The sequence below is a fragment of the Phoca vitulina genome, unplaced genomic scaffold, assembly GCF_004348235.1.
Source record: "Phoca vitulina isolate PV1807 unplaced genomic scaffold, GSC_HSeal_1.0 scaffold1, whole genome shotgun sequence".
NCBI classification, from domain to species: Eukaryota; Metazoa; Chordata; class Mammalia; order Carnivora; family Phocidae; genus Phoca; species Phoca vitulina.
In genome coordinates, this window is record NW_022589704.1 from 100694395 (window position 1) to 100721983 (window position 27589).

The 27589-nt window shown below is 37.4% G+C and overlaps 1 protein-coding gene across 5 annotated transcripts in view; it reads left to right on the forward strand.

Annotated features, from left to right (window-relative positions):
- The window catches only part of PTPN4 (protein tyrosine phosphatase non-receptor type 4), a 230079-nt gene that overhangs the window by 188097 nt on the left and 14393 nt on the right, over nucleotides 1–27589 (forward strand). For all 5 annotated transcript variants that reach the window (XM_032412092.1, XM_032412078.1, XM_032412100.1 and 2 more), the window contains exons 16-26: nucleotides 1468–1627; nucleotides 5189–5272; nucleotides 5366–5422; nucleotides 12326–12482; nucleotides 15559–15725; nucleotides 17028–17118; nucleotides 17204–17265; nucleotides 20123–20269; nucleotides 22041–22169; nucleotides 24509–24657; nucleotides 26386–26521. In XM_032412092.1, the coding sequence (XP_032267983.1) occupies nucleotides 1468–1627; nucleotides 5189–5272; nucleotides 5366–5422; nucleotides 12326–12482; nucleotides 15559–15725; nucleotides 17028–17118; nucleotides 17204–17265; nucleotides 20123–20269; nucleotides 22041–22169; nucleotides 24509–24657; nucleotides 26386–26521 (1339 nt within the window). The remainder of the gene's footprint in view (nucleotides 1–1467; nucleotides 1628–5188; nucleotides 5273–5365; nucleotides 5423–12325; nucleotides 12483–15558; nucleotides 15726–17027; nucleotides 17119–17203; nucleotides 17266–20122; nucleotides 20270–22040; nucleotides 22170–24508; nucleotides 24658–26385; nucleotides 26522–27589) is intronic.

Consider the following 27589-nt stretch of genomic DNA (forward strand, 5'->3'; position numbering starts at 1 on the left):
TGTGCCTGAATAGTACAGCCAGCAGCCATGCAACTTGACACAGCAGCTGTCAACTCCCTTCTGAGACCTTAGGCATTGGGACAGTAATTCTTTATTTTTCCAAAGACCTCCTGGCATCGCAGAGATAAATAATAACCTCAGAAATGGTCACTGCTGTTACCAAGAACTACTTCCCCTTGCCTTACTTTCCTCACTTCCACAACCTCCATGGATGCATGCTTCCTAGGATGCAAGTTGAACCACTGGTTCCCCCTTCTGGCCTTTGTGAAAAACTCACAAGTAATGTTATTACATATACTGTGCTGGTTCTTAAAAAAGCTAGTGTTTTTACTTTGAAGCTTCTCCTACCTAGCTCTTTTTATCAATTCTTGCTGTCACAAATTGAGGCTTATGCTCCCTAATGTTAATTGGATTTTGTTTCTTTAAATTACATACTCCAACAATGTCTTATCCATTTTTATCTCCTCAGTGAGCTCAGCACTCTTACTCAGATTCTAATCTTTGTTGCAGTATTGAGTTCATTACTTTTGTGAATTGTGTTTTATTTCCTTTTTTTTTTTTTTAAGATTTTATTACTTATTTGTCAGAAAGAGAGAGAACACAAGCAGGGGGAAGTGGCAGGTAGAGGGAGAAGCAGGCTCCTCCCTGAGCAAGTAGCCCAGTGCGGGACTCGATCCCAGGACCCCAGGATCATGACCTGAGCTGAAGGCAGATGCTTAACCGACTGAGCCACCCAGGCATCCCTTGTGTTTTATTTCTTAGTAAATTGGGCCAATCACAAGTTCTCTAGATTGTACCAGGTGTTTTATCCGTGGAATGGTTCAACTGTCAATTCTGATTTCTCTTTGCCTGCCTTTTTCCCTGGCTACTCCATTGATAACTGTATTTTAAAAAAGTGTTTTAGAAAGGTGTGTATACTGTTATAGTAGATTAATGGATATCTTCATCATGATACCCTTAAAGTATATTTGATTATTATGTAGAATTGTTTACAGATTTGATAAAGTAGGGAATTCGATGTACTACTTAAACTTCAAAGTTAAGAAAGATTTCATTAAACAGTAGCACTTGTAAATATAGTATTTAAAGCTTGTCTCCTACTAGACATTGTAAATATCTGAGTTGCTTGACCGCAGCTTTTATTTTATTTTGTTTTGTTTTTGACCCCAGCTTTTTTTTTTTTAAAGATTTTATTTATTTACTTGACACACACAGAGAGAGCACAAGCAGGAAAAGCGGCAGGGGGAGGGGCAGAGGGAGAAGCAGGCTCCCCGCTGAGCAAGGAGCCAGAGCCAGATGCAGATGCGGGACTTGATCCCAGGACCCCGGGACCACAACCCAAGCCAAAGGCAGACGCTTAACCAAATGAGCCACCCAGGTGCCCTGACCCTAGCTTTTAAAATAACAGTTTTAGAAGACAGCTTCCAAAATACTCTTTTTTTTTTTTTTTTCCTTTTTCCTGTCCAGATCACAGGAGACCCCTGGAGATGGGCAGCCTCCAGCTTTACCACCCAAACAATCAAAGAAAAACAGTTGGAACCAAATTCATTATTCACATTCTCAACAAGATCTGGAAAACCATATTAACGAAACATTTGATGTTCCATCTTCCCCTGAAAAATCTACTGTAAGTAGCTTTCAGATATTCTCACATTTCTTTGAAATGTTTTAATCGGAAGTGAAGTTTTTTTATACTGTGATATGTTTTGTCTGTAAATTGTATTATTGTACTTTCTCTTTTTCATCATATGTTCCTCATGAATTTTGCCATGATATAACCCAATTGTGGAATTTCCTTTTATCATTGCTCTAAAAGTTCATTCTTGACAAATTTATGTTGATTTTAGTCTTGCAAAATACACATTTTTAGAAAAATGCTAATAATGCATTGAATACCACTAACTTTGTAATTCTCTGGATGCGAGACTATCATTTTCATCAATCTTTTGAAATTGAGTACAGGTCCCTGGAGTATATGATCAGTCTCTGTTTTATAAAATATATTTATGAATTATGTTGGTATTTTTCCTTTAGAGAACATGCTTTTATCACAACAAAATGGTAAATTTTTAGAAATCTCTGATTTATGAGTTTTCATTGCTTTCTCAAGTAGATGTAAATAAACCAAAAGTGAGATTGTCAGTAAATTTTAGGGATACACTGTGTTCATGAAGAAGTATCAAGACAGACAAATATGGGCATATTTCAGGAACTTGAAGGGACATCAGGGTAAGGTGCAGGGAGTGGAGGGTCCACAGCAGGTATTGGCAATACTAAAAGTTTCTTGTGAGCATTGCTCTCATAGCCCTCTTGTATGAAAAGCAAGAGGCAGCCACTCTCTTCTCCCACACTTACTATTCCACCACCACAAACACGTCAAAAAAAGATCAGAATCCTTACCAAAAATTAACAACAACTGTGATGTTACCTGTGTTGTGATTCTCATGTATCATTCATTGGTTCATAGTCATTGAGGTCTTTCTGTTACGGCGTACTTTGGAGGGTAGTGGGAATATAAAGACAAATAAGACATGGTCCCTGCTGTTAATCTACAATCTAATTTGTTTATCCATTCATGCAAAAATTAATTACTGAGTACCTGCTATGTGCCATGCATTATTATAGGCGCTGGGGATATAGTGGAATAAAAAGGGGGAAAAAAACGCAAAAAACTCTGCCTTCAAGGAACTTACATTCTGGGGATAAGGGTGAGACAAACAGTAAACAAGGTAAATAATTTAAATATATAGCGTATTAGATTAAGGAGAAAAATAAAGCAGGAAGAGGCCAGAGAATTTCAAGAGTAGAGTGCCACAACTTTAAATAGTGTAAGCTGGGGATGAACTCACTGATGAGTCATAGAGATAACTAGTGGAACAGCAGGTGAGCTGAGGGAATAGACGTACAAAGGAAGGAGTATGACTGATAACGTTCAGGGAACAGCAAGGGAGTCAGTGTGGCCAGAGCAAAATAAGCTAATGAAGAGGAGGAGAGGGTCAAATCCTAACAACATTTAAAGATTTTGTTTTTTAACCCTGAGTGAGAGAGAAATCAGAAGGAGTAGGACATATCTGAGGAGAAAAGCAGCATGATGTCACTTAAGTTGTAACAGTATCGTTCTGGCTATTGTATTGAAAATAGACTGAAAGCAGGGTAGAAGTAAAGAAACTGGTTGTGAGGTAGTACAGTATTCCAGGGCTGTGCTGGTGATTTGGATCCGGATGGTAGCAGTGGAAGGAGAATGACATGGCTGTATTCTGGAGTTTGAGAACAGAGCTAACACAATATGCTGAGGGATTGGGTGTGTAGTATTGGGGAAAGAGAGGAATCAAAGATAACAGCAGTTTTTGGCCTGGACAACTAGGAGGATGAAGTTGCTATTTTCTGAGATGTGAAAGGCTACAGGTAGAGCAAGTATAGGTGGAATATCAGGAGCACAGTTTGGGACATGCCAAGTTTGAGATGGCTACTGGAAATCCATTTACAGATATGATCCTGGAGTTGAAGGGAGAGGTCCAAGCTAGAGTTGTAACATTGAGGTTTGGTGGCATGTAGACAATATGTAAAACCACAAGACAGGAAGACAACACCAAGGAAGTGTGGTGTGTGCAGGTAACTAAATAAGGGTTTCTAGAAAGTGAGCCTTTGGCCCTCCAAAATGTAAACATTAGGGAGATGAAGAAACCAGCAAAGGAGACTGAGAAGATGCAGACAGCGAGGTAGGAAGAAAACTAGTCCACTGGCATTAACTGGCTGATGGGAAGAAAGTCACAGAGAGAATAACCAGCTTTGTCATGTGTTACTGGTAAGTCAAGTAGGATGAGGGTTGACAGTTGAGCACTGGATTTAGCAATGTGAAACTCTTTGGTGACCTTAATTAGAACAGTTTTGATAGAGCATTGGGGATAAAAATGACTCTGGGAGGATGGGATCAGGGTAAGTAGAGACAGCAAATGTGGCCAACTCTAAAAAAGTTTAGCAGCAAGAAGAAGGAGACAGATGGGGAAGTAGATAGATGAGGAAGCGGAGTCCAGAGAAAGTTCTTTTTTTAAGGGGAGAAATAAGAGTTTTTCTCAGAAGGGTGGAGAAAATTGATAATGTAGAAGCGTAGAGAATTGCTATAGCAAAATCCTTGAGTTTGGAAGAGGGCCTGGATCTAGAGCAAGGAGGAAGACAGTTTGAAGGTAATATAATTAGAAGTGATTATAGGGAAGAATATACAAATAACTAATGCAGCTGTAGGGTTACGGGAAGACTTCCCAAAGTGAACATCTCTGACCTGTGTCTTGAAGGATAAGCAAGAATTAGCCAGATACTTCCCCTGAAAGAGCATGCATAAAACATGTTCAGTGAAAGAAGCCAGTAACAAATGACCATGTGAGATGTCTACAGTAGTCAAATGTATAGAGACAAAGTAGGTTAGTGGTTGAATAGGACTTAAGGAATGGGGGTGAGGAGATGGGAAATGACTGGTAATGGGTACAGGGTCTCTTTGGGACATGATGAAAATATTTTTAAATTAAATTATAGTGATGTTTCTACAACTCTATGACTATAGTAAAAATTATTGAATTATACAGTTTGGATGAAGTGTATAGCATGTGAATTATATCCCAGTAAAGCTGTTTTTAAAAAGCAGAGGGAGTGGGGCGCCTGGGTGACTCATTCGTTAAGCGTCTGCCTTCGGCTCAGGTCATGATCCCCAGGGTCCTGGGATCTACCCCCATGTCGGGCTCCCTGCTCAGTGGGGATCCTGCTTCTCCCTCTCCCACTCCCCCTGCTTGTGTTCTCTCTCTCGCTGTGTCTCTCTCTCTCAAATAAATAAAATCTTCAAAAAAAAAAAAAAAAAAGAGGGAGGAATGTGAATTCATATAACACTTAGGAACACTTATTGTGTGCAGAGCTTTGAGCTGGGTTCCAGGGGTACTGCAATGAATAACTTAATTCATAATGCCTGTTCCTCCTTGCACTTAGCCTAGCATGCAGGGGCAAGAAGGCTATATCTAGTTGGTGTAACTGCAAGTTATTAGTCAAAATTTACTTTCCTGAATTAACATTTGAATTTAAATTATGATTTTGTATGCACTGTAGATAATATCAACATACAAAAAGCATACATCATGTATATCTTTGAAGGAGAAATTATAAATGGGAAAAATTACACGTTATTTATTTTTGTCTTTTTAAGCCTAATGGTGGTATTCCACAAGATAATCTTGTTCTAATCAGAATGAAACCTGATGAAAATGGAAGGTTTGGATTCAATGTAAAGGTAATCTAGAATTTACATTTGACTCAGTTTTTAAATGAAGATGTATCTATTTTGGTAATACTTGACTGATATCTGACTTGCTCTGTTGTTCAGGGAGGATATGATCAGAAGATGCCTGTGATTGTGTCCCGAGTAGCACCAGGAACACCTGTGAGTTATCTAAATCTTGCAAGTAAATCCTGTTTTCAAGAAAATGTACTCACTTTATTTTTATTAGTTTAAATAAAGGAATGAATTAATCATTTCTTTTAATTTGTAAGTATCAAATATTGGCTAAATCTCTTAAATTGCTGGGAAGTTAGTTTTTATTTCCAGTCTATAAGGGTTTTTTTGTTTTTTTGTTTTTTTTTTTAAAGATTTTATTTATTTGAGGCAGAGAGAATGAGAGAGAGAGAGCACATGAGGGGGGGGAGGGTCAGAGGGAGAAGCAGGCTCCCTGCCGAGCAGGGAGCCCGATGCGGGACTCGATCCAGGGACTCCAGGATCATGACCTGAGCCGAAGGCAGTCGCTTAACCAACTGAGCCACCCAGGCGCCCTATAAGGGTTTTTTTTAATCCTTGTTTTTGTAAAGAAGCTGTATATAACTTTCAGTGTCTCTAAAGTGTTAAAAGATTCTATCAGAATAACTCCTTTAAACAGCAGAATGTAGACAGTATAGTATTTGTTTTTCTTTTTTGTTTGCTTTATCTTTTCATTTAGAATTGTTTACCTAGAGTCTGTTTGCCTACTTTGTGTTTAAAAAATTTACTTTAAATAGAAATGATACCAGTGTTTTCCCTATTGGGACAGTTTTTAAACTTTTTGTTGGAACATATTAAATAAAAGTGTTATAATATATTAAACATTTTAAACAAAAGTAGAGAAAACACTCTATGTACCCATTATAATGAACCCTCCTGTACCCTTCATTCACCTTCAGCACTCATGAACTTTCTGCTCATCATAAGGGTAATTCTTAATTGTGGATGTGTTATCTTTATTGCTCTTATATGTAGCAAATACTGCTTTCAAATTCCCATCTGTGTTGTTGCCTACTTTACCTAAATGGTCTTCAAGGACTTTTCAATCAGCACCTTTTATCATTTACCTGTCTCTCTGTCCTAGGACAGGTATAAACCAGCAGCCTGAGAGAAAAAGGCCAGTTATGCTTTTTTTGGTGCTTTGCAGCAACCTTGAAGTTAGTTTGAAGATCATAGTCAAGACTAATCAGGGATATCATGATACATAGTTTTGGTTCTAGTTGTTAAGGACTTTGTTGGTTGCAAATAACAGGGTACTCTGAAATACCTCTGGCTTAAGCATAAATACAAAATCATACACATAATCATATAGCTATAGAGGTTTCTCACAAAATCCAAGGATAGGAATGCAATTAGATCTCTAGAAAAAAAACTTTAAAAATGAATATCAGGACTCTCTAGTTTTCATCTCTGTTTCTTTTTATGTTACATTTTTCTCTCTCACTGTAAGCCAATTTGTGTAGGGACTCAGCCTCATCTTTCTAACTCCTCTAAATAAAATGCAATCTAAATAAAAAGAGTGTACTTAGTAACAGCTTCAAGTTAGTCCTATACCATCACCACCACACACTCTACTTTCAAATATGATTGTGACCCCTGCATATCTACTAAAGAAAAATTGTATAGCTACCACTGTTCTTCTCAGTTGATATGATGGGCTAGTGGTAACTTTCATATTCATATATTACCAGCTCAGCCACCCAGAGGGATTAAACCTCAATCCAATTTACAGACTCCTGGGAAGTAAGTCCTTCATAGATCTAGCTTGTATCAGATGTCTGCTTTTCAACAAATCATTTTTGGGCGAGGGGGGACAGGACAGGGATATGATGGATAAAATGCATCCTGAACCTATTCTGCATGTGAAGGATGAGGACAAAGATCGGGGAAATAGTCAAATTACTTATTAGTACATAAGTATGGGAAATATGTGTTTGGGACAGACTGCAGATGAGAAGATGAAAGATTGCTAAATTCTCACCTGTAGATAATGTCTGAAATAGAAAGCTAAAAGGGTACCTGGGTGGCTGAGATAGTTAAGCATCTGCCTTCGGCTTGGGTCATGATCTCCAGGTCCTGGGATTGATCCCCGAGGCTGGGCTCCCAGCTGAGCGGGGAGTCGTCTTCTCCCTCTCCCCCTGCTTGTGCTCTCTCTGTCTCTCTCTCTCTCTCTCAAATGAATAAGTAAAATCTTAAAAAAAATAAAATAAGAATAAAATAAAATAGAAATCTAAAGAAAAACAAAATGAGGATGTTATTTAGAGATACTGAAGTAGATACAAAAGATGTAGGTAAAATGTTGAAGTTGCCTGGGGTGGGGGAATGGTAGAGAGGAACACAAGAAATTGTTTCTTGTCTTAGTAATCTTATAGACCTAGTCAGTTCTTTGACCTGTGTGATATATAACTTTACTAAAAAAACAAATTTAAAGTACAATTTTTTAAAATCAAATACATGTCTTTTTATCCATTGATTCCACTTTTAGCAGTTGCCTCTAATGAAGCAGTTGGACTAGGGAACACAGGATACACAAGGATCTTCATTGTAATATTGTTTATAATAAAGATGGGGGTGACAAAAAATGTACATCATTAGAGTTGGTGAAATAAATTATATGCTGCTTTGCAGCTGTTGAAATGATGGATGATGTAGCTCCATATAAGTATGGAAATAAGGTGGTGTTACAGAAAATGCAACAAGAGGAAATCAGAGAGGGAGACAAACCATAAGAGACTCCTAATCATATGAAACAAACTGAGGGTTGCTGGAGGGAAGGGGGGTGGCGGGATGAGGTAACTGGTTGATGGACATTAAGGAGGTCATGTGATGTAATGAACATTGGGTATTATATAAGACTGATGAATCACTGACTTCTACCCCTGAAACTAATACATTATGTATTAATTGAATTTACATTTAAAATAAATAATAAAAAGAAAATGCATATTATTGCTCGACATGTATGTTTGATCCTGTTTTTAAATTTTTTTAATTTTGGGGGCACCTGGGTGGCTCAGTCGTTAAGCGTCTGCCTTCGGCTCAGGTCATGGTCCCAGGGTCCTGGGATCGAGCCCCGTATCGGGCTCCCTCCTCGGCGGGAGGCCTGCTTCTCCTTCTCCCACTCCCCCTTCTTGTGTTCCCTCTCGCTGTGTCTCTCTCCGTCAAATAAATAAATAAAATCTTTAATTTTTTTTAGAAGGGGGAGAGAGAGAGAGATGGGGAAGGGCAGAGGGAGCGAATCTTAAGCAGGCTCAACACCCAATGCAGAGCCTGACACGGGGCTAATCTCACAACCCTGAGATCATGATCTGAGCCAAAATCAAGAGTTGGGCGTTTGATCAACTGAGCCACTCAGACACCCTGATCCAGTTTTTTAAAATGTGAGTTAGGGCATTAAAAAGTCCGGAAACATGCTCAAATGTTAGTAGCATTTCATCTGGGTAGTAGAATTATTGGTGTTTATCACTTTCTTCTATATTCTTCTTTTTAATTGTCTGAATCATGACAATGAGAATGTACTGCTCTTGTAATTAGAAAAAATAATGAATCTTTTTTTATGTATGTGCCAGTTGCAATAGTCAGTGAATGACACAAAAGAAATACTAATTTTTCTGAGCAGTGACTGTGTATCATTTTCAGTTAAGTCAGAGATGTTCAGGGAACTTTGTATAGACAGGTTCATTTCCAAACAGAATGCTGTGACTCTAAATTTCCTTTTTAGGCTATACAAATTATTGGTAATTTTTCCTTTCTGTCATGTAGAACTATTTCCCATAAATATTGGCTAATGGGTGCCTCACTGGCTCAATTGGTAGAGCATGTGACTTTTGATCTCGGAGTCATGAGTTCAAGCCCCACATTGGGTGGAGAGCCTACCTAAAAAAAGGGAGAGGCTAGAAAATAGATCCATATTTAAAAGATAAGAGAAGACACAAGTTTCCAAAAGGCAGAGAATGAAAGACAAGAAAGGGGGATGAAAAAAAAAAAAGAAAGAACAGTGAAGCAGAATAACAGTTAAGGGAGGAAGAATGAGGCTTCTAGAAGGAAAAAATAAAAATTCTTTAAAAAGAAAAGTATATTGGTTGGGGGCTCCTGGGTGGCTCAGTTGGTTAAGCATCTGGCGCTTGGTTTCAGCTCAGGTCATGATCTCCTGGGTCATGGGATGGAGCCCCATATCAGGCTCCGTGACAGCAGGGAGTCTGCTTGAGATTCTCTCCCTCTGCTCCTCTCCCCACTTGCATGCTTTCTCTCTCTCTCTCAAATAAATAAATTTTTTTTTTTAAATATTGGCTGAATTTAGAACAAATTAGAACAATAGAAATTTATCATTTTTACATTATCTCATTAATTTAGAGACCATCACAGTGTTCCAGTTGGAAACCTCATTTTAGGTGATTGGGGGAAAAGAACAGGATTTTGTATATTTTAATGTTATCTTTTATATTGGACACCTTTTGAAATGGATAAAATAATTCCCAATTCTTCAATTTCCAGTTGAATTCATTTTTTTCTTTCTATATGATTATCTGTGAACAGGAAGCTGTTGCTGCAACAAAATCCGTTTAAATAAACAGCTTATTTAGACTTTCCAGGTCAGAATGCAAATAGAAATCTGTGAGCATACCTGATGAAAGGCAGGTTAAGTATGAGCGTTCCCATCAGTGGTAAAGTTTAAAAAAAAAATTATCTGCATGTTTTAGCGTATTGGTTAATATAGTGCCCCATGAGCTTCAGTGTCTGAACTGGAAGTATCAGTGGATGTATACAAGGTACAGTAAGAGAAATGCATAGCTGTTCTCTCCCTATCATATGGATTGCCTCCTCTTTTCTGCCAACTGTACTATCCACAAAGTAAGGTGAGAGGGTAACTCTTTGTTCTAGCCATTACATACCTCCCAGTACCATTGATATCTTCCAGTTCACTACTCTTTGGGTACTGCAAAGGCACTTCAAAAACTTGGGACTAAATTGGTACACAAAAGTATCATACTACTGGTGCACCGAGGGAGTATATGAATGTCATCTGCTCCACTACAAGAAGCAGAGAAAGAAACAACTAGAGAGAATGGTCATAACCTCTAAACATGAATTTTCCAGATTTTAATGCTGTGCATTGAATCATCTCATTTTTGTCTTTGCAACTCTGTGAAATAATTTGTGCAGATATCTGCTCCATTTTCAAAGTTTCAGGTGTTTAAAATCATACACTTCATGGGCGCCTGGGTGGCTCAGTTGGTTAAGCGACTGCCTTCGGCTCAGGTCATGATCCTGGAGTCCCGGGATCGAGTCCCACATCGGGCTCCCTGCTCAGCGGGGAGTCTGCTTCTCCCTCTGCCCTCTTCCCTCTCGTGCTCTCTGTCTCTCATTCTCTCTCTCTCAAATAAATAAATAAAATCTTTAAAAAAAAAAAAAAAAAAACAAAAAAAAAAAATCATACACTTCATAAGCAGCAAAGGAAGAACTTGGCTCCTAGCCCAGTGCTCTTTCCACTAGTGACAATATCTTGTTGGATTTTATTGACTTTGTGTTCGTTATGAATTTGAGTAGTTGTGCTTTCATTTCTTCAAGCTGCCTTTGTTGTATGGTCCAACCCAGTCATTTCCTTCTCTATCCAACCTAATCATCCTTCAAACTTGACTCTTGTGTGTTCTTACTGCTGTGTTCCTGGAGCATGCAATCCGTATTTCCGCTTACCTCCTTTAGCTTAATTAAGCCTTTGTTTTCTCAATAAAATACAAGCAGTCCTCACTCTGCACAGTAGTGCAGGACAGTAAAAATGACTGTGCAAGCTGAAACTGCAAAGCCATCTTGATAATCAGTGGGGAAAGATATGGTGGTTTCTATGACTTTTATATTTTTTATCAAATAATTGAAATCTCTCTTAGTTTCTCTTAAAAATGCATAGGGAGGTGAAAAATAGTAAAACTAATACTGGTTTAGTATCCTATAATTCAAACCACTAGAAACACTGAGAAATAAAGTGTTCTGTGTCCTTGTGGAAACTTATCACAAGTACTTTGAACAGTGGCTTTTTGCCCTTTTTGTTGTATAACTTAAAATACAGAGGGAGCATTTTTCTTGCATTGGCAAATTGTCCTAATCATTTCTAAACTTGAATTCACTTCTAGCATTTTATCGGTGCATTTTCAATGTTGTGAAATGTGACCTTCAGTGAGAACTTTTTTGCCATCGTCACTTCCTCTAGGATACCTTCATCCCTCTCATCAGAGCCACTTTCACCATTTATGTTAATAAGTCCACCTTCACTGAATTCCTCTCACTGTATGTCTGGGGGCTCTCTAATAGTAGTAGTGTCAGTATTTCCACTGTCAGTGGTTTATGTTCGACTTGAGTTTTCCTTCCATCACTATCACTCTTTTGTTTCTTTGTTGCGTTTTTAACTTTTCTGGCCAGTTGCCTCTTTAGATTTACATGGGTTTATCACTGGGACACAAGGAGGTGACACAGGTACCTGCTTTGCTGTCTCTGTGTGACCTGAGTAACAGATGCACGACAACAGATCACCCGCAGACTTTGACAGAAGTGATGTGATTGCTCACTGATCGTGATGTGTGTCTGTTATTTATGTAGTGATTTGTGGACTCACGAGCTAGTAGCAAACTCGTACTTTATGCAGTTATTCACAATTAATGTATTGTGGGGGCTGTAATTTGAACCTTGTTGGGAGACCGGTGTTATTTAACTGAACTGTGGTAACTGAAATTTGTACATATCTGGACAGTGGCACAGTGAGGGCTGCCACTATCTACACACCTTGAGGTCATTAGACTTTTCTCTATATCTAGGCACATAATAGGGCACCAGGGGAAAAGTTGTTGAAAGAAAAAGGGGAAAAGTAGCTTCATGGGAAAGCTAGATTTCTGCTTTTTACAAACAGGTGAATAAATGGATGGATGCTTTTCTTTATGTACTTTTCATTCTCTTGCTGTAGAATCTATAAAAATAAATTCCTGTGCTTTACTTTCAGAAAGCCATGTGCACATCTGAAACCTTATTTATGTTACATTACAGGCTGACCTCTGTGTCCCTCGATTGAATGAAGGGGACCAAGTTGTACTGATCAATGGTCGGGACATTGCAGAACATACCCATGATCAAGTTGTCCTGTTTATTAAAGCTAGCTGTGAGAGACATTCTGGGGAACTTGTACTCCTGGTTCGACCTAATGGTAAGTACTCTATGCAGCACTGGATATTTTTATAATCCGTTAGCATTTGTTACTAGACACAGCAACCAGAGTGGGCTTTTTAAAACATAAATCATGTCGTGCAGTTTCCTGCTCAAAGCAGAGTGGCTTCCATTCACACTTGGATTAAAATTCAGTTCTTGGCCCCTTGCCTACCACACAGCCTTGCTCACTCTGTTCTGTGCTGGCTTTTTTTGTTTTTGTTCCTTCTCCCTAAATCTCCTTGATTTTGATATGACTTATACCCTCACTTCATTCAGGTCTCTGCTCAAATGTCATCCCCAGAAAGTCCTTCTCTTCTGACTACCATAGCTAAAATGGCCGCCCACTTCCCTCGTTGCTCTGGGAGTGGTAGGTATGCACTAAATACTTTTTAAATAGATGAGTATGTTTTGAGCCATTTTTAGAAAACTCTGTAACAAGCTATAGTTAAAGCATTTTTAAAAATCCTGTCGTTGTTGGCAGTAGACAATGCCAATAGCCTAATCATGTCATCTCCTTATCTGGACAGCTGATTGGTAATTCAGGGCCAGAGTTCCAGGTTTGGAGAAGCCTTAATACCATACACTCTAGCTCCTTTGCTGATTGCTTGAGTTTCCTCTATAACAGCCTCAAGATCATCCTGGCAATCTGCAGCACTCAATGGCTCCTGAAGCAGCTCATTTTCCCTTTGGGTAGCTTGAACATTTAATTGAACTAAAAATTCATCTTCTTTCAATCTCTTTGTTCCTAATTCTGTCCCTTTGTGCTATGCAGAATAAGTTAAATCCCCCTTCCTTCAGTTTTTTGACAATAGCTGATTTTACCTGAAACCTTCCCCCTTTCTCCAGTTTAACAATACCAGTCCTTCCGTGTTCATATGGCATTGCTTCAAGTTTCCGTTAACACTTTATCAATCTTCTCTGAGAAAAGTTCTCATATGCCTATATCCCAGCATTAGACACATCTTCTAGTTTTGTTCTGAACAGTTTGCCATTAATCATAGTTTTAGCCACAAGAGTAATTAATGGTTAATGCCTCGCTACCAGTTGTTGAATATATACCATAAGGAAGTAAAATGTAATTAGAATCGACCCATTGCCCACCTCCCACACCCAGCCCTGCAAAGTTTTCCAAGAGAGTTCCTTTAAAAAAGAAAAATACAGAACTCTCATTTTGTCTCTTAAGTACAAACAGGCATTTTCATTTTATCTTCTCTACTTCATGTTTTTCTGCATTCGTGGTCTAGAATTGGCTTTCTGAGAAAATTCAAAGGACTTCAACAGAATGTTCTATTTTGACTTTTCAAGGAACTCATTCATTTGGACCTGATATTTAGGTGATTCATTATTAAGCATTTTCTGTCACATAATGCAACTTAAATTTTATACTAAGAATAATATTCTCTCAATTTTGCTTGTTCTGTTTTCTCTTGATAACAGATCCTAAGGAACTTAATAGTAAGTTCTTCACCTGGGCTGTTTTGTATATTCTCGTTTAATCTTTACAGGCATCCAATGAGATAGATGAATTATCCCCATTTTATAGTTGAAGGCACTTTAGCACCAAGACATTCAGTTATCTGCTCATAAATTCATGACTTGTACAGAGCCAGAATATGAGCAAAACTCCATATAATGGAAAAGGCCTGTCTTTTTGCAATTCCAAATCACTTTATTTATACTTTAAATTAGGAGGGGAAACCACCTAGGGCTTATTTCTTTGCAAAAGATCTTTCTGTTGTTTTGTTGTCAAAATCGGGACTGTGGGGGTGTGCCTGGGTGGCTCAGTCGGTTAAGCGTCTAACTCTTGATTTCAGCTCAGGTCATGATCTCAGGGCTGTGAGATCGAGCCCTGTGTGGAGTTCCATGCTGGGGGTAGAACCTTCTTAAGATTCTCTCACACGTGCTCTCTCTGTCCCTCCCCCACTTGCATGTTGCGTGCTTTCTCTAAAAAAGAAAATATCTGGACTGGGACCTGTATTTACTTTTAGTATGAGTCTGTTGTGTCCCTTTTTATTTAAAGCAACACTTAATCAAACTTTAAAACTATATTTACAAAAAGTATCAAAAAAACAAACAGCTTGTTTTTCTGGGTTTTTTCCTTTAAATCTCCTTCTTAGACAAAATGCATTCACACATTTTTTTTTCTTTTCATCCTTCTTTTCAGAAGTTTATTCTTCTCAGAAGTGCACACATCTGAACAGGAACCAGACCTCTTAAGCATGGGCAAAAGAGGCCCCTAGCTTGGCTCTACTCTGGCTCTCTCTCAGCTTTTTCCCTTATCTGTGGGGATCAGGATTTTGTGGGACCAAGAGGACATGCCACGCTATCACCTGTGACCACTCCTTCTTCTCTAGACCACCTCATTTCAACCCTCATTTCTCTGTCCAAGTAGCTCTGATCCCACTTCCTGGGCCTGTGTGGCTCTTTTCCCTAGATCCAGTCTCCCATGGGTGGATCACGTGGTATACGTACCCCTAGGCCAACAGGGTAGCTAAGAGGCAGCAGTTTGCAGAGGAGTGGAGAACAAACTTACATATGGGCTGGTATGTTCGCACGTATGTTCATAGGGTCCCATGTTAAAGAATGGAGTTTAGGGTGGGAAAAGAAGTAAGGCCAGAGTGTGGGGTCTGGGTCTCTTCATACTACTGTGACCATGGGTTCTGGCCTCCCAGGTTTTGTAGATGTGTCGAGGAAAGAGGATAGAACAGGTTTTGTTTAGCACTCTACTCAAGTTATTTGTGTTTTTTCATATCTGGATGTATGGTATATAGGTCCCTGTTTCTACTTTTGTTCTAGGTCCGACAGTTTAAGGGCATGTCTGAGCTGCTGCTTGGCAGCTCCTCTTTTTCTAATTGTCTCTTCAAGTTACAGACATTTTCAGCAATATGGCCAAGAACGCTTCTTTTCCCTAAAGGTACAGCAAAGTTCAACTTCACAGCCACTTTGTCCGTTACACAGTGACACCCGACTCAGATCTGATGAATTCTTTTTCCTGACACAATTAAAGAACACATCTGGTAAATTCTTTTTGCCAATTGATTAAGATTTCCGTGTGGCTTTTTTGTTTTTTTTAGCTGTATATGACGTAGTGGAAGAAAAGCTAGAAAATGAGCCAGACTTCCAGTACATACCAGAGAAAGCCCCACTAGATAGCGTCCATCAGGATGACCATTCGCTGCGGGAGTCAATGATCCAGCTAGCCGAGGGGCTTATCACTGGAACAGTCCTGACACAATTTGATGTAAGTAATACTGCATGGAAAGGATGTTGGGCCATATTTTCTAATTAATTTCATGGTCTCTTAACTGCCTAATTTATCGTTTATAATTTATAAACTGAAATGGTATTCTGTGAAATATTTGACATAAAAAAAATGTTCTAAAATACATAGTTTTAAACATTGCTCCCAAAATACTAGCTGTAGTTACATAAATAGATATCTTTTTAAAAGAGAGGAATAAGGAGATTTTATGCATATGTCATCAAACTAAATTTTTTTCTGTAATTCAATAGCTATTTTTATGAAAGGTGGCAGATGAAGATAGGCTATGGTAGAGCTAAAAATCCTGAGTTAAAGGAAAATAACTTTTGTTCCTTGTCATATTTTATCCTTCTCTAATTTTTGTCTGTCTAGTTGGTCATCATTAATATTTGTTGCTCTAAAGTATGTGCTCTTGATAAGTGACTATAAAACATTTGTGACTGTAAATCATTTAGGGCATGTCAGTTTTTCCGTTCGGGCGCATGGGTGGCTCAGTTGGTTAAGCATCCACCTTCGGCTCAGGTCATGATCCCAGGGTCTGAGATTGAGCCCCAAGTCCGGCTCTGCTCGTTGGGGAGCCTGCTTCTCCCTCTTCCTCTGCCTGCTGCTCCCCCTTCCTCTGCCTGCCGCTCCCCCTGCTTGTGCTCTCTCTCTCTCTAATAAATAAATAAAATCTTTAAAAAGAAAAAAAAATTTGTTCTTGGTTCATATACTGTTTAAACCTCTCAAATTAAATGAGAGCTAAATGTTCTCTGCAGATTTGCTGTTCATAACTTCAGTTACTTTTCTGTAAGCAAAATTATTTTCAATTGTTTTATCATTTAAAAAAATACAATATATAATTCATGTCAGAAATTGTGCAGAATTCAGCTTCGCGAATTTGTTTCAATATCCTACTAGCCTAAGGTACATCACTGTATGGATGAGGTACCCTAAGAAAAAACCTGTTTGTTGTTAGCATAGAAATAATCCTGCAGGGGCGCCTGGGTGGCTCAGTCGTTAAGCGTTAAGTGTCTGCCTTGGTAGGCTCAGGTCATGATCCCAGAGTCCTTGCACGGAGCCCCGCATTGGGCTCCCTGCTGTGTGGGAAGCCTGCTTCTCCCTCCCCCCACTCCCCCTGCTTGTGTTCCCTCTCCCGCTGAGTCTGTCTCTGTCAAATAAATAAAATCTTTAAAAAAATTAAAAAAAAAAAATAATAATCCTGAAAAACAAAACAGAATCTCTTAATGGCTTGCTGGACTCTTCTTATACCCCCCTCCTTTTTTTTTTTTTTTTTTTTAGCAACTATATCGGAAAAAACCTGGAATGACAATGTCTTGTGCCAAATTACCTCAAAATATTTCCAAAAATAGATACAGAGATATTTCGCCTTGTAAGTATCTACCATCTCTGTTTGTTAAGTTTAATCTTTTTAGCCTAACTTTATCAAAACATTCTTTCTTTTAAATTTTTTTCAGATGATGCTACACGGGTCATTTTAAAGGGTAATGAAGACTATATCAATGCAAATTATATAAATGTAAGTTTATTTTTATTATGCCTTTATCATTGGGAATAAGAGGGACCACCATAAACTTTGAGGTTCCTTTTAACCTTGAGAAAATATTAACACTTTCAGATATTGAAAAATAGTATAAAATTAATGTTAAAAAAATAGTTTGGTACTGGCATATTAGCATATTCATAGAGCAGTGGAATAGAATAAGCTGAAATAATGGCTAGACTTTTGTTTATGGTAGAGATGGCCTTTTAAATCATTGAAGATAAAAATAGATTATCTAGTGAATGAGTTGAGTAATATATCTAGATATAATCTAGAATATATCATTGTAAGGACATTTTCCTTCCCTTCTATTGGGATTAAAAGGATTACTAACTTCTTAACTCTGTAATGTAGAAAATTTCAAACATACAAAAGTGGAAGAAAAGTAAAATGAACCTTCATATATACATCACTCAGCTCAACAATTGTCTAGATTGTTTTGAAACAGATCCATGTTTCATATCATTTATCTATAAAGACTTCACCTACTCACTCTTGATGTAACATATTTTAGATATATCAAAATATAAATGTTAAAAAATGGAATCATGAGAGTACTTGGAGGAAATCTATGAGAATGGCTTAAAATCTCAGAAAGGGAAAGACTTTTCTAAAGTTTAGACTCTTGTCTAAATTCACAAAAAGAAAAGTGCAAATCAAAACTGGAAGGAATTACTATTCTTCACCTATTAGACTTGAAATATCAAAGAGAGCGATAATATCATTTATAAGTCTATATCCTTTATCTGAAATCTTGGAGTCAAATATACTTTAGGATTCAGAATTTTTTGGCTTTTTTTTTAAAAATTATTCAGTGCCTGCACCATAGACTGTAGTAAGTAACATCCCTAGCAGACTATGAGACATTACCCTGTAATCAGTGTATTGATACTCAGTAGCAAACTATTGATACTTCCATTGAGTGGGACTTATAAAGACTATAAGTAGTCTTAGATTAGCCAGATATTGCTGTCAGATGAGTCCAGATGAGGTCAGGTGTACCCAAAAAAGGACAGACTTACACTTCACAGCACTGGGAATTTCAGAATTGTGGTTGAGGGATTATCAGTATATTAAGGAGACTATCGCGGAACAAGCATTCCTCATACATTGTTGATGGAAGTATAAATAGGTACAACCTCTTCAGAAAGGTAACTAACAAAAATGTTGAGTTTACAAAAGTATTCAGTGCAGCTTTGTTTATGGTAGCAAATAGATTACCAGCAACTTAAGTGTTCGTTAAATAAATTACGGTATATGCAGAGCCATTAAAAAAATAAAATCTGACATCTCAAAGATAAAGTGGAAAAAGAGAAACAAGGTGCAGAACAACATTATAAGCTACCTTTTATGTTTTACAGAAAACAGAATTGTGCATCTACATTTGTGTGTTGTATATAGAGTATCTCTGAAAGGATATATTCGAAATTAGAAAAAAGGATTCTTTCCTGGGTGTGAACTGGAAGCTGGGATAGGAAGAGAGACGTTTTTCTCTGTTCACCCTTTGGTATTCTTCCAGTGCTATGGTGCATGTGTCACTTTTCTTCTTTTTTCATTAAGTCTCAAAATGTAGTAGGATGATGATTCATCTTTCCCAAATACTCATGATCTTACTCTTCCTGAAAATAATGAATTTAAAATATTTTCTACTATCTTTTCATATGTATATATGTATTATATATTATACATTATTCGTTAAGTCTGAACTAAAACAAATGGCAGAATTTTTGCTCCTTGCAAATTTTACCAATAAGCTGTTTAGAGACAAGTATTTTTATCTCTGTACCAAGTCTCTGCCTCTAAAACAGGGTTTTCTGTAAAGTTTCTCTTAAACCTGTAAGAGTACTTTGGAAAATATTTAAATTTCTGTTTCCAATAATTAAAAGATAAATATGTATAACTACTAAGAAATTTCTTCTGCAGATAAAGAAATTATTAATAAAGATTTGGGATTTTTCTTCTTTTTCAAATTTTTATTTAAATTCTAGTTAACATATAGTATAATACTGGTTTCAGGAGTAGAATTTAGTGATTCATCACTTACCTGCAACACCCAGTGCTCATTATAATAAGTGCCCTCCTTAATACCCATCACTCATTTAGCCCCTCCCACACCCACCTCCCTCCATTGACCCTCAGTTCTCTATCATTAAGAGTCTCTTATTGGGGAAAACAAAAAGAGTCTCTTATTGGGGCACCTGGGTGGCTCAGTCATTAAGCGTCTGACTTCGGCTCAGGTCATGATCCCCGGGGTCCTGGGATTGAGGCCCGCATTGGGCTCCCTGCTCCCCGGGAAGCCTGCTTCTCCCTCTCCCACTACCCCCTGCTTGTGTCCCCTCTCTGGCTGTGTCTGTCTCTGTCAAATAAATAAAATCTTTAAAAAAAAAAGAAAAGTCTATGGGGCGCCTGGGTGGCTCAGTTGGTTAAGCGACTGCCTTCGGCTCAGGTCATGATCCTGGAGTCCCTGGATCGAGTCCCGCATCGGGCTCCCTGCTCGGCAGGGAGTCTGCTTCTCCCTCTGACCCTCCCCCCTCTCATGTACTTGCTCTCTCTCATTCTCTCTCTCTCAAATAAATAAATAAAAAAAAAATCTTAAATAAAAAAAAAAATAAATAAAAAAAAAAAAAATAAAAAAAAAAGAAAAGTCTCTCGCGGTTTGTTTCCCTCTCTTCTTTTTTTTAAAGATATTATTGGTAAAGGCTTATTTTACTGACTGCTGTTTATTGAGATTAGTTGTATTCAGTTGTTATTTCGTGGATGATTTTCATATACTTGATCGTAGCAAAAAGTAATAATGTAAAACACTTGAGTTTTGTGTCCTTTGCTTTTTTAGATGGAAATTCCTTCTTCTAGCATTATAAATCAGTATATTGCTTGTCAAGGGCCATTACCACACACTTGTACAGATTTTTGGCAGATGACTTGGGAACAAGGCTCCTCTATGGTTGTAATGTTGACTACACAAGTTGAACGTGGCAGAGTAAGTCATACTTGAATCTTACAAATTGCTTGGGCTTTTTTCTTTTCTTTTCTTTCTTTCTTTTTTTTTTTTTGCTTGGGCTTTTTTCAACTTACATTGCATATATCATCAAAATATTCACATTGATTTAGTCTTTTTTGTAACCTTTAAACTTTCTTTCTTGTGTTATTAAAATCATAGTGACTAACACATAATAAATGTGCTATATAAGTGTTAGCCACTATTATTATCAGTTATTATCTAAATGAATTAGCATGTATTTGATAAGGGATTTGATGTGGAATATATAAAGAACTCCTGTAACTCAACAATGAAATGGTAAATACCCAATTTAAAAATGGCCGAACCTGAGTAGATGTTTCTTGAAAGAAGATATTTAAATGGCCAGTAATGTCATAAAAAGATGCTCAGCATTATTAGTCACCATGGAAATGCAAAATCAAAACCACAAAGAGAGGGATGCCTGGGTGGTTTGGTCAGGTAAGCATCTGCCTTCGGCTCAGGTTATGATCCTGGGGTCCTGGGATTGAGTCCTGCGTTAGGCTCCTTGCTCAGCAGGAAGCCTGCTTCTCCCTCTCCCTCTGCCTGCTGCTCCCCCAGCTTGTGCTCTCTTTCCCTCTCTCTCTGACAAATAAATAAATAAAATCTTAAACACACACACACACATACACAAAGAGGTAGCACTTCATATCCAGTAGGATGGCTAAAATAAAAATGACAGATAATACTAAGTGTTGACAATGATGTGGAGAAAATGGAACCCTTCTATACTGCTGCTAGATTTGTAAAATGATGGAAAACAGTGTCAGTTTCTCAAAAGGCTAAACATAGAGTTAATAACTCAGTAGTTTCACTCCTTGGTATACCCAGGAGAAATGAAAACATATGTCTATACAAGAACTTGTGCATAGATGTTCATAGCAGCATTATTCATAATCACCAAAAAGTGGAAACAATCCAAATATAACAAATAAAATGTGATGTTATCATACAGTTGTATATCATTTGGCAGTAAAAAGAAATGAAGAAATGGTCCATGCTACAACATGGGTGAACCTTAGAAAATATTATGCTAAGTGAACAAAGGCAGTCACCAAAGACCACACACTGTGATTCCATTACCTGAAATGTCCAGAGTAGGCAAGTTCATAGAAGACAGGAAATGGATTAATGGTTGCCTAGGTCCAGAGTGAGAGAAGGGGTTGGGATAGAGGAACACACAGTGATTATTAATGGGTATGGGACTTCTTTGGGGAGTGAAAAAATGTTCTAAAAGTGATTGTGCTGATGGTTGCACAGTTCTAAAAACAATTATGTGCTTTAAATGGGTAAATTGTATGTGAATTATATGAGAGTAAAGCTGTTTTTTTAATATCCTAATTATGAAAATAAATAGATTGGCATTTTAGTTAGAGATTCTTTCTCATTGTTAACTTAAATCTAAAAATACCGAGTTTATGTGCACCATTTTGCCACTCTCATAGTAGTAGATGATTCAGGCAAGAATTAATCAAGAATGGTAAAACATTGGGTGAAAACTTGTAATAAACAGGATATTTGCAGTCTCAAAATATAGCCAAACAGATTATTGTTACAAAGAGAAAAAAATGATGAAGAAATTTTAATAGTTGGCAGATCTAGGTGAAGGATATATGAGGGCTCATCAGATTACTCTTTAACTTTTCTGTAGGCTTGAAAGTTTTTAAAAATTAAAACATTTTAAAATTGGAGAACCTAAATTATGTATTTTTCTTAAATCTATTGATGTCAGGTTAAGTGTCACCAGTATTGGCCAGAACCCACAGGAAGTTCATCCTATGGATGCTATCAAGTCACCTGCCACTCAGAAGAAGGAAACACAGCATATATCTTCAGGAAGATGACACTATTTAACCAAGAGGTAGGAAGGCAGGATATCCACTCAGTAGAACGGTTATGTTCAAGGTAAAAACTTTGAAAGCTGAAAATACGTTGAGTCCTGGTTACTAGGAAATAATATTTAAAAATTCCTGAATTTGCTTCATTGGAACTCTTTGAAATCTTATGAAGTATATTCTCCTACTATATTAAATGTATTTTCAATTTCTCTAGGTAAATACGGTCAGTAAAAAAAGATTCTAGTAAATAATAGTTATTATTCTTAATATTTTGCCTCTTCATAAAAATTATGCCATGGTTGTGTTTGATTTCTTCCTGCCAATAATATCAATAAAGTATTTGAGTACATCTGTGGAAATACAAAGAATAATTGAGAGCTATCAAATTATTATCCTTTTTGTAAAAGGGTGAAGGAGGTCAATTTCAGTCTCCCCAGTATTAAGAAGGAAAAGATTATAGGCAGGATCCTCTGACAGCAGACAGATTATAGCTTTGTGTAATTGCTAGTTCCTACTACCACCTGGGTCATTCCTCTTTGGCTTCCAAATCCAGAGCCAGAAATGGAAACTGATTAGTAAATGATGGCTCAGTAACTCAATTGGAAGATGAGTGTGGAGCATGGCATGTTGCCAGTCTTGTCAGGCTGTTAAAGATAGTACACCCCACTTTCACTGCCTGCAGCTAGATATTCCCCTGTAGGCATCTTTGGTTTTGAAGGGGGCTAGAAGAAGAAAAAAGCAATTGCTAGAGAAGAACAAATAGCACAGGCTTTGAATACCCATGCCTATCCCATCAGTGGTTAAGCCTTTTGAAAATGAAAGCTTCAAATCCTCCACCACATTCCCCTCCACCTCCCTGAATATGAATAAAGGAGCCCAGCAAGACAGAGCTTTACTGACTCAAAGGGAAGGAGCCAGAAGTTGTGGGGATTTATAATAAAGGAATCTGGTATTGAATAAAGCTAAGTTACAAGAAATAAAAAATTAAATTTTCAAAATCTTATGAACTAGAGATTCCATTAGAATCGATTTAGGGCTTGTGTAGCTCCTGGTCCAATGTAACAAGGTAAGTCAATAAGATATTTCTTCATTTTCCCAAATGGGTATGAAAGGCTGTATATTGGCCATATAAAATAATATTTATATCTTCAGCATAATCTCTTTATGCTCCACCTATAAGTTACCCATGGCAGTTTATAAACTTACAGTGGCTTTTCTTTGCAAACCTTGAGCACCTCAGAACTATGACAAGACACAAATTAGTTTTTAAAGTTTGAGACAGATATAATTGGGAAAATACATTTGCTTATATACCAGATACATACATACATGGATGGATGGACTGACACACATACCCCAGAACATAATACCCATTTTACATTACCCATTCTTACAATTTTTGGTACCATTAAATTTTGTTAACAATAATAATCAAAGGTAGTCTGTATTAAATACCTTCAATCCATTTCACAGGATTCTGAAAAATTAGTTATCAGGTTATACTGAGGTCTCTTTGGGAATTCGTTCATTAGTCCTTTTCTTAATTACCTTGTACTTTAATGGTCTTTTCTGGAAGCCCCCTTTAATGTAAATGACAATAACCAGATTTCATAGTGTTGAATGGCCATAGATACCAGTTTTTGAGAGTATGATTGCAAACAGCTGATTGGGTGATTTAAAGGTCCTCTCATAGAATCCTTTCAACATAAGACTATCCCTGTGAGGTATAGATGTTATTTTATTTTTCAGTTGAAGAAAGTAAGGCTCTGAAATGTTAAGTGCCTTAACCAGCAGAGTCAATATTTAAACCAAGATGTATAAATCCAATAATAATACCTTTCTCCATTTTACTGACTCTTGGCTCCCAAAAAAAGAATTAAACCCTGATTGGACTTTGTGTTTTTGTGATCTCCGGTTTTTAATCTACATTTATTTTGAGATTTTATTTTCCTAATTTCCATTATTTCACTTGTGTTTTTCAGAATTAGCCCAACTTTGCTTATTAAAAAAATTTTTCCCCTACCATTTGTACTCACCTAACACTTTTTTAGTTTTCTTTAAACATTTCTCTGTATCTTAATTTGTTTTTGCCTATTTATTTGTCATCTGAAAAATATAAATGCAGAAATTGAATTATAAGAATAGTGATCCAAGTAGCCGATACTTAATGGATACAACTGTTTCTGTAAAATGGTTTCTTTCTTTTTCATTGAAATTTTGGGTTTTATTGAGTTTACATTACTTTTTTGGGGGTGGTGAGAATAGTTTCTTTTGCTTTTCTTCTAAAATTAAAATGACACAAATATTTATATTTTAAAGATAATTCCTAAGTTAAGGTGCATAATTTTTCATTTACACTTAGAAAAATGAGAGTCGTCAACTCACTCAGATCCAGTACATAGCCTGGCCTGACCATGGAGTTCCTGATGATTCAAGTGACTTTCTGGATTTTGTTTGTCATGTACGAAGTAAGAGGGCTGGCAAGGAAGAACCTATTGTTGTTCATTGCAGGTATTTTCTGTCTTTTATCATTGAATAGTTGACCTGATAAGTCACTTTGAAAGGGAATGTGTATTTTATTTTGTCCTTAAGTTGTTATCGTCACTGTGGTAATTAGACCGAACCCAGAACTATGATCTGAAGCTGGAAGGCAAAGGATATGTTCCAACATATGATTGTCAGAATCTTTATCATAAGAAGTAAAAATAATACTTGATTGATTCTTAGAAGCTTGTCTTTTTCATAGTTTAACATCTCATAACTTTAACATTGGGTGTCTTACAATGGATGGTATCTTAGATTTGATGAAATCCAATATACTAGGCATTCAGTTGCAGCCTAAAGGTTTAGATTTCCTCCTCCCAGCAGTGTACTCTTTCCCGCCCTGTGGCCCCTCCCAGGACATTTGTTAAGTACTCTCCCCTCTCTCAGAGTGGCCCTACCCAATACCATCAGAGGATATGCTACTCCCAAGAGCTCCAGGTGAACAGTGGTAGGCTACCCTTTTCTTCCTTTCATACTTGGGCCCCGTTCTGCCTTCTGAAGGGCCAAATACAGGGACTCCAGCCTTCACTGCCATAGGCCCAGATTAGGAAAATGAATTATCTTCTCCTTATCCTAGCCACTTCTGTTATTAAAGTGATTTATTCAGGAGCTGTGTTGAGTCCTCTGAATAAATAAATAAAGGTATCTCCTCAATAAAGGTATCTCCTCATCCTTACACTTTCCAGCACTTTTTTCAGAGCAGACTTTCAGATAGATCATCAAAACAGATTGTAGACCAAATGTCTGAGAGGCAACATGGCAGGATTGATGAACACATTTGGTCATTTCATATCCTAAATCCCCAACAGCTGCTATAGCTATTATGTTCACAGAGAATACTTCAAAAAGTTGTTCTTGACTATCCCAATTCCAAAATTTAATAAAAATTAAATTTGGTTTTAAAAACCGATTTGAGTGTGGAAAATATTGTTGTCTTTTTGCATTTGTTAATGATTTATTGTAATTTTGTTATTTTGTATTTTACTTTTTAAGATTTTACTTATTTATTTGTCAGAGGGAGAGAGAGAGCACAAGCAGAGTGAGTAGCAGGCAGAGGGAGAACAGGCTCCCCACTGAGCAGGGAGCCTGATGTGGGACTCCATCCAAGGACCCTGGGATCATGACCTGAGCCAAAGGCAGATGCTTAACCGACTGAGCCACCCCAGCGTCCTGAATTTTATTACATTTTTTTAAGACTTTATTTGAGAGAGAGAGAGAGAGTACAAGTGGGGGGAAGGGGCAGAGGGACAAGCAGACTCCCCACTGAGTGGCGAGCCCAACGTGGTGCTCCATCCCAGGACCCCGAGATCATAACCAGAGCTGAAGTCAGCCACACAACTGAGCCACCCAGGTGCCCCGTTAGTTTGCATTTTAAAGGGAGGCTGCTCCAGTAAGCTTATATACTTTGTTCAGATTTTAAAAACTGAAATGTAACTCTTTTAAAGTAACATTTTTACAACTAACAGTGGGGAAGGAGTAGATACAAACCATTTAATCTGTATTAAGTGTGAAATGTTTTTCAGTTTTCAAAGTATTTTTTAGTTGGCTTTCTACTTTTGTAATATAAAGCTTTTAATTAAAATCAAATTATTCTTCTATTGTATTGTATTTCAGTACTTTTATTTACTGCACAGAAGCCACAAGAAGTTTAACAGAATACTGTCAATGAGACTGCCTCTTATTTATCTTTTTCAGTGCTGGAATTGGAAGAACTGGGGTTCTTATTACTATGGAAACAGCCATGTGTCTCATTGAATGCAATCAACCAGTTTATCCACTAGACATTGTAAGAACAATGAGAGATCAACGAGCCATGATGATCCAAACACCTGTAAGTATTGCACTTCATGTACATATGTGTGTTCTCAACATGATGATTTTTGTTACCGATGTATATGACAAACCATATTTTTATCTTTTTAATTCCCTGACAGGAGCCAATAGCCCCTAGCACAGGGATTGGCAAATATTGCCTCTAAGCCAAATCTGGCCTGCTACTTGTTTTTGTAAATAAAGTTTTATTGGAATATAGCCATGCCCATTTGTTTACATATTGTCTATGACTGCTGTCACCCTAAAATACCAGAGTTGAGAAGTTGTAACAGGCACCATATCATTTGCAAAACCTAAAATATTTACTAACTGGTCTTTTACAGAAACTGTTTGTTAGTACCACCTTATCATGTGAATTCTTGAGTGCTTAAACAGGTACAGAGGAACTTTCCCTCTGTTAGTCAGGTGGGATGCCAAGAATAATAGCATCCCTGAACTGGAGAATCTTGGTAGACCAGTTCTTGATGAAACAGCTGTGGTGAAATCACCTTCTTTTAACATAAGAACTTGAATTGCAACAACAACAAAAGTCATGGAAATTAAGCTACTAGCTTATTGTATTCTACACAGACTCTAAATTATATTCCTGGAATCAAAAGAGGAATCATGGAGGGACGCCTGGGTGGCTCAGTCGGTTAAGCGTCTGCCTTCGGCTCAGGTTATGATCCTGGGGTCCTGGGATCGAGTCCCGCATTGGGCTCCCTGCTCAGTAGGGAGCCTGCTTCTCCCTCTCCCTCTGCCTGCAGCTCCCCTTGCTTGTGCTTGCTCTCTCTCTCTTCTCTCTCTCTGACAAATAAATAAAGTCTTTTAAAAAAAAAAAGGAATCATGGAATTTTAATGTTAAGATTATTTTTTATATTAAGCCATGGTGAAATGTTAGCATTGTTGATGGCACTAAGGTTACTGAAATGAATTAACCTATATGATCTAATAAATGCCTGTCATTTTTTTAGCTTTTAATTATAGAAAATTTCAAACATATGCAAGAGTAGACAATACAATAAAATGAACACTGTGTTGAGTACTGAGACCCAACAACATGTGCCATATTGTTTCATCTATACAG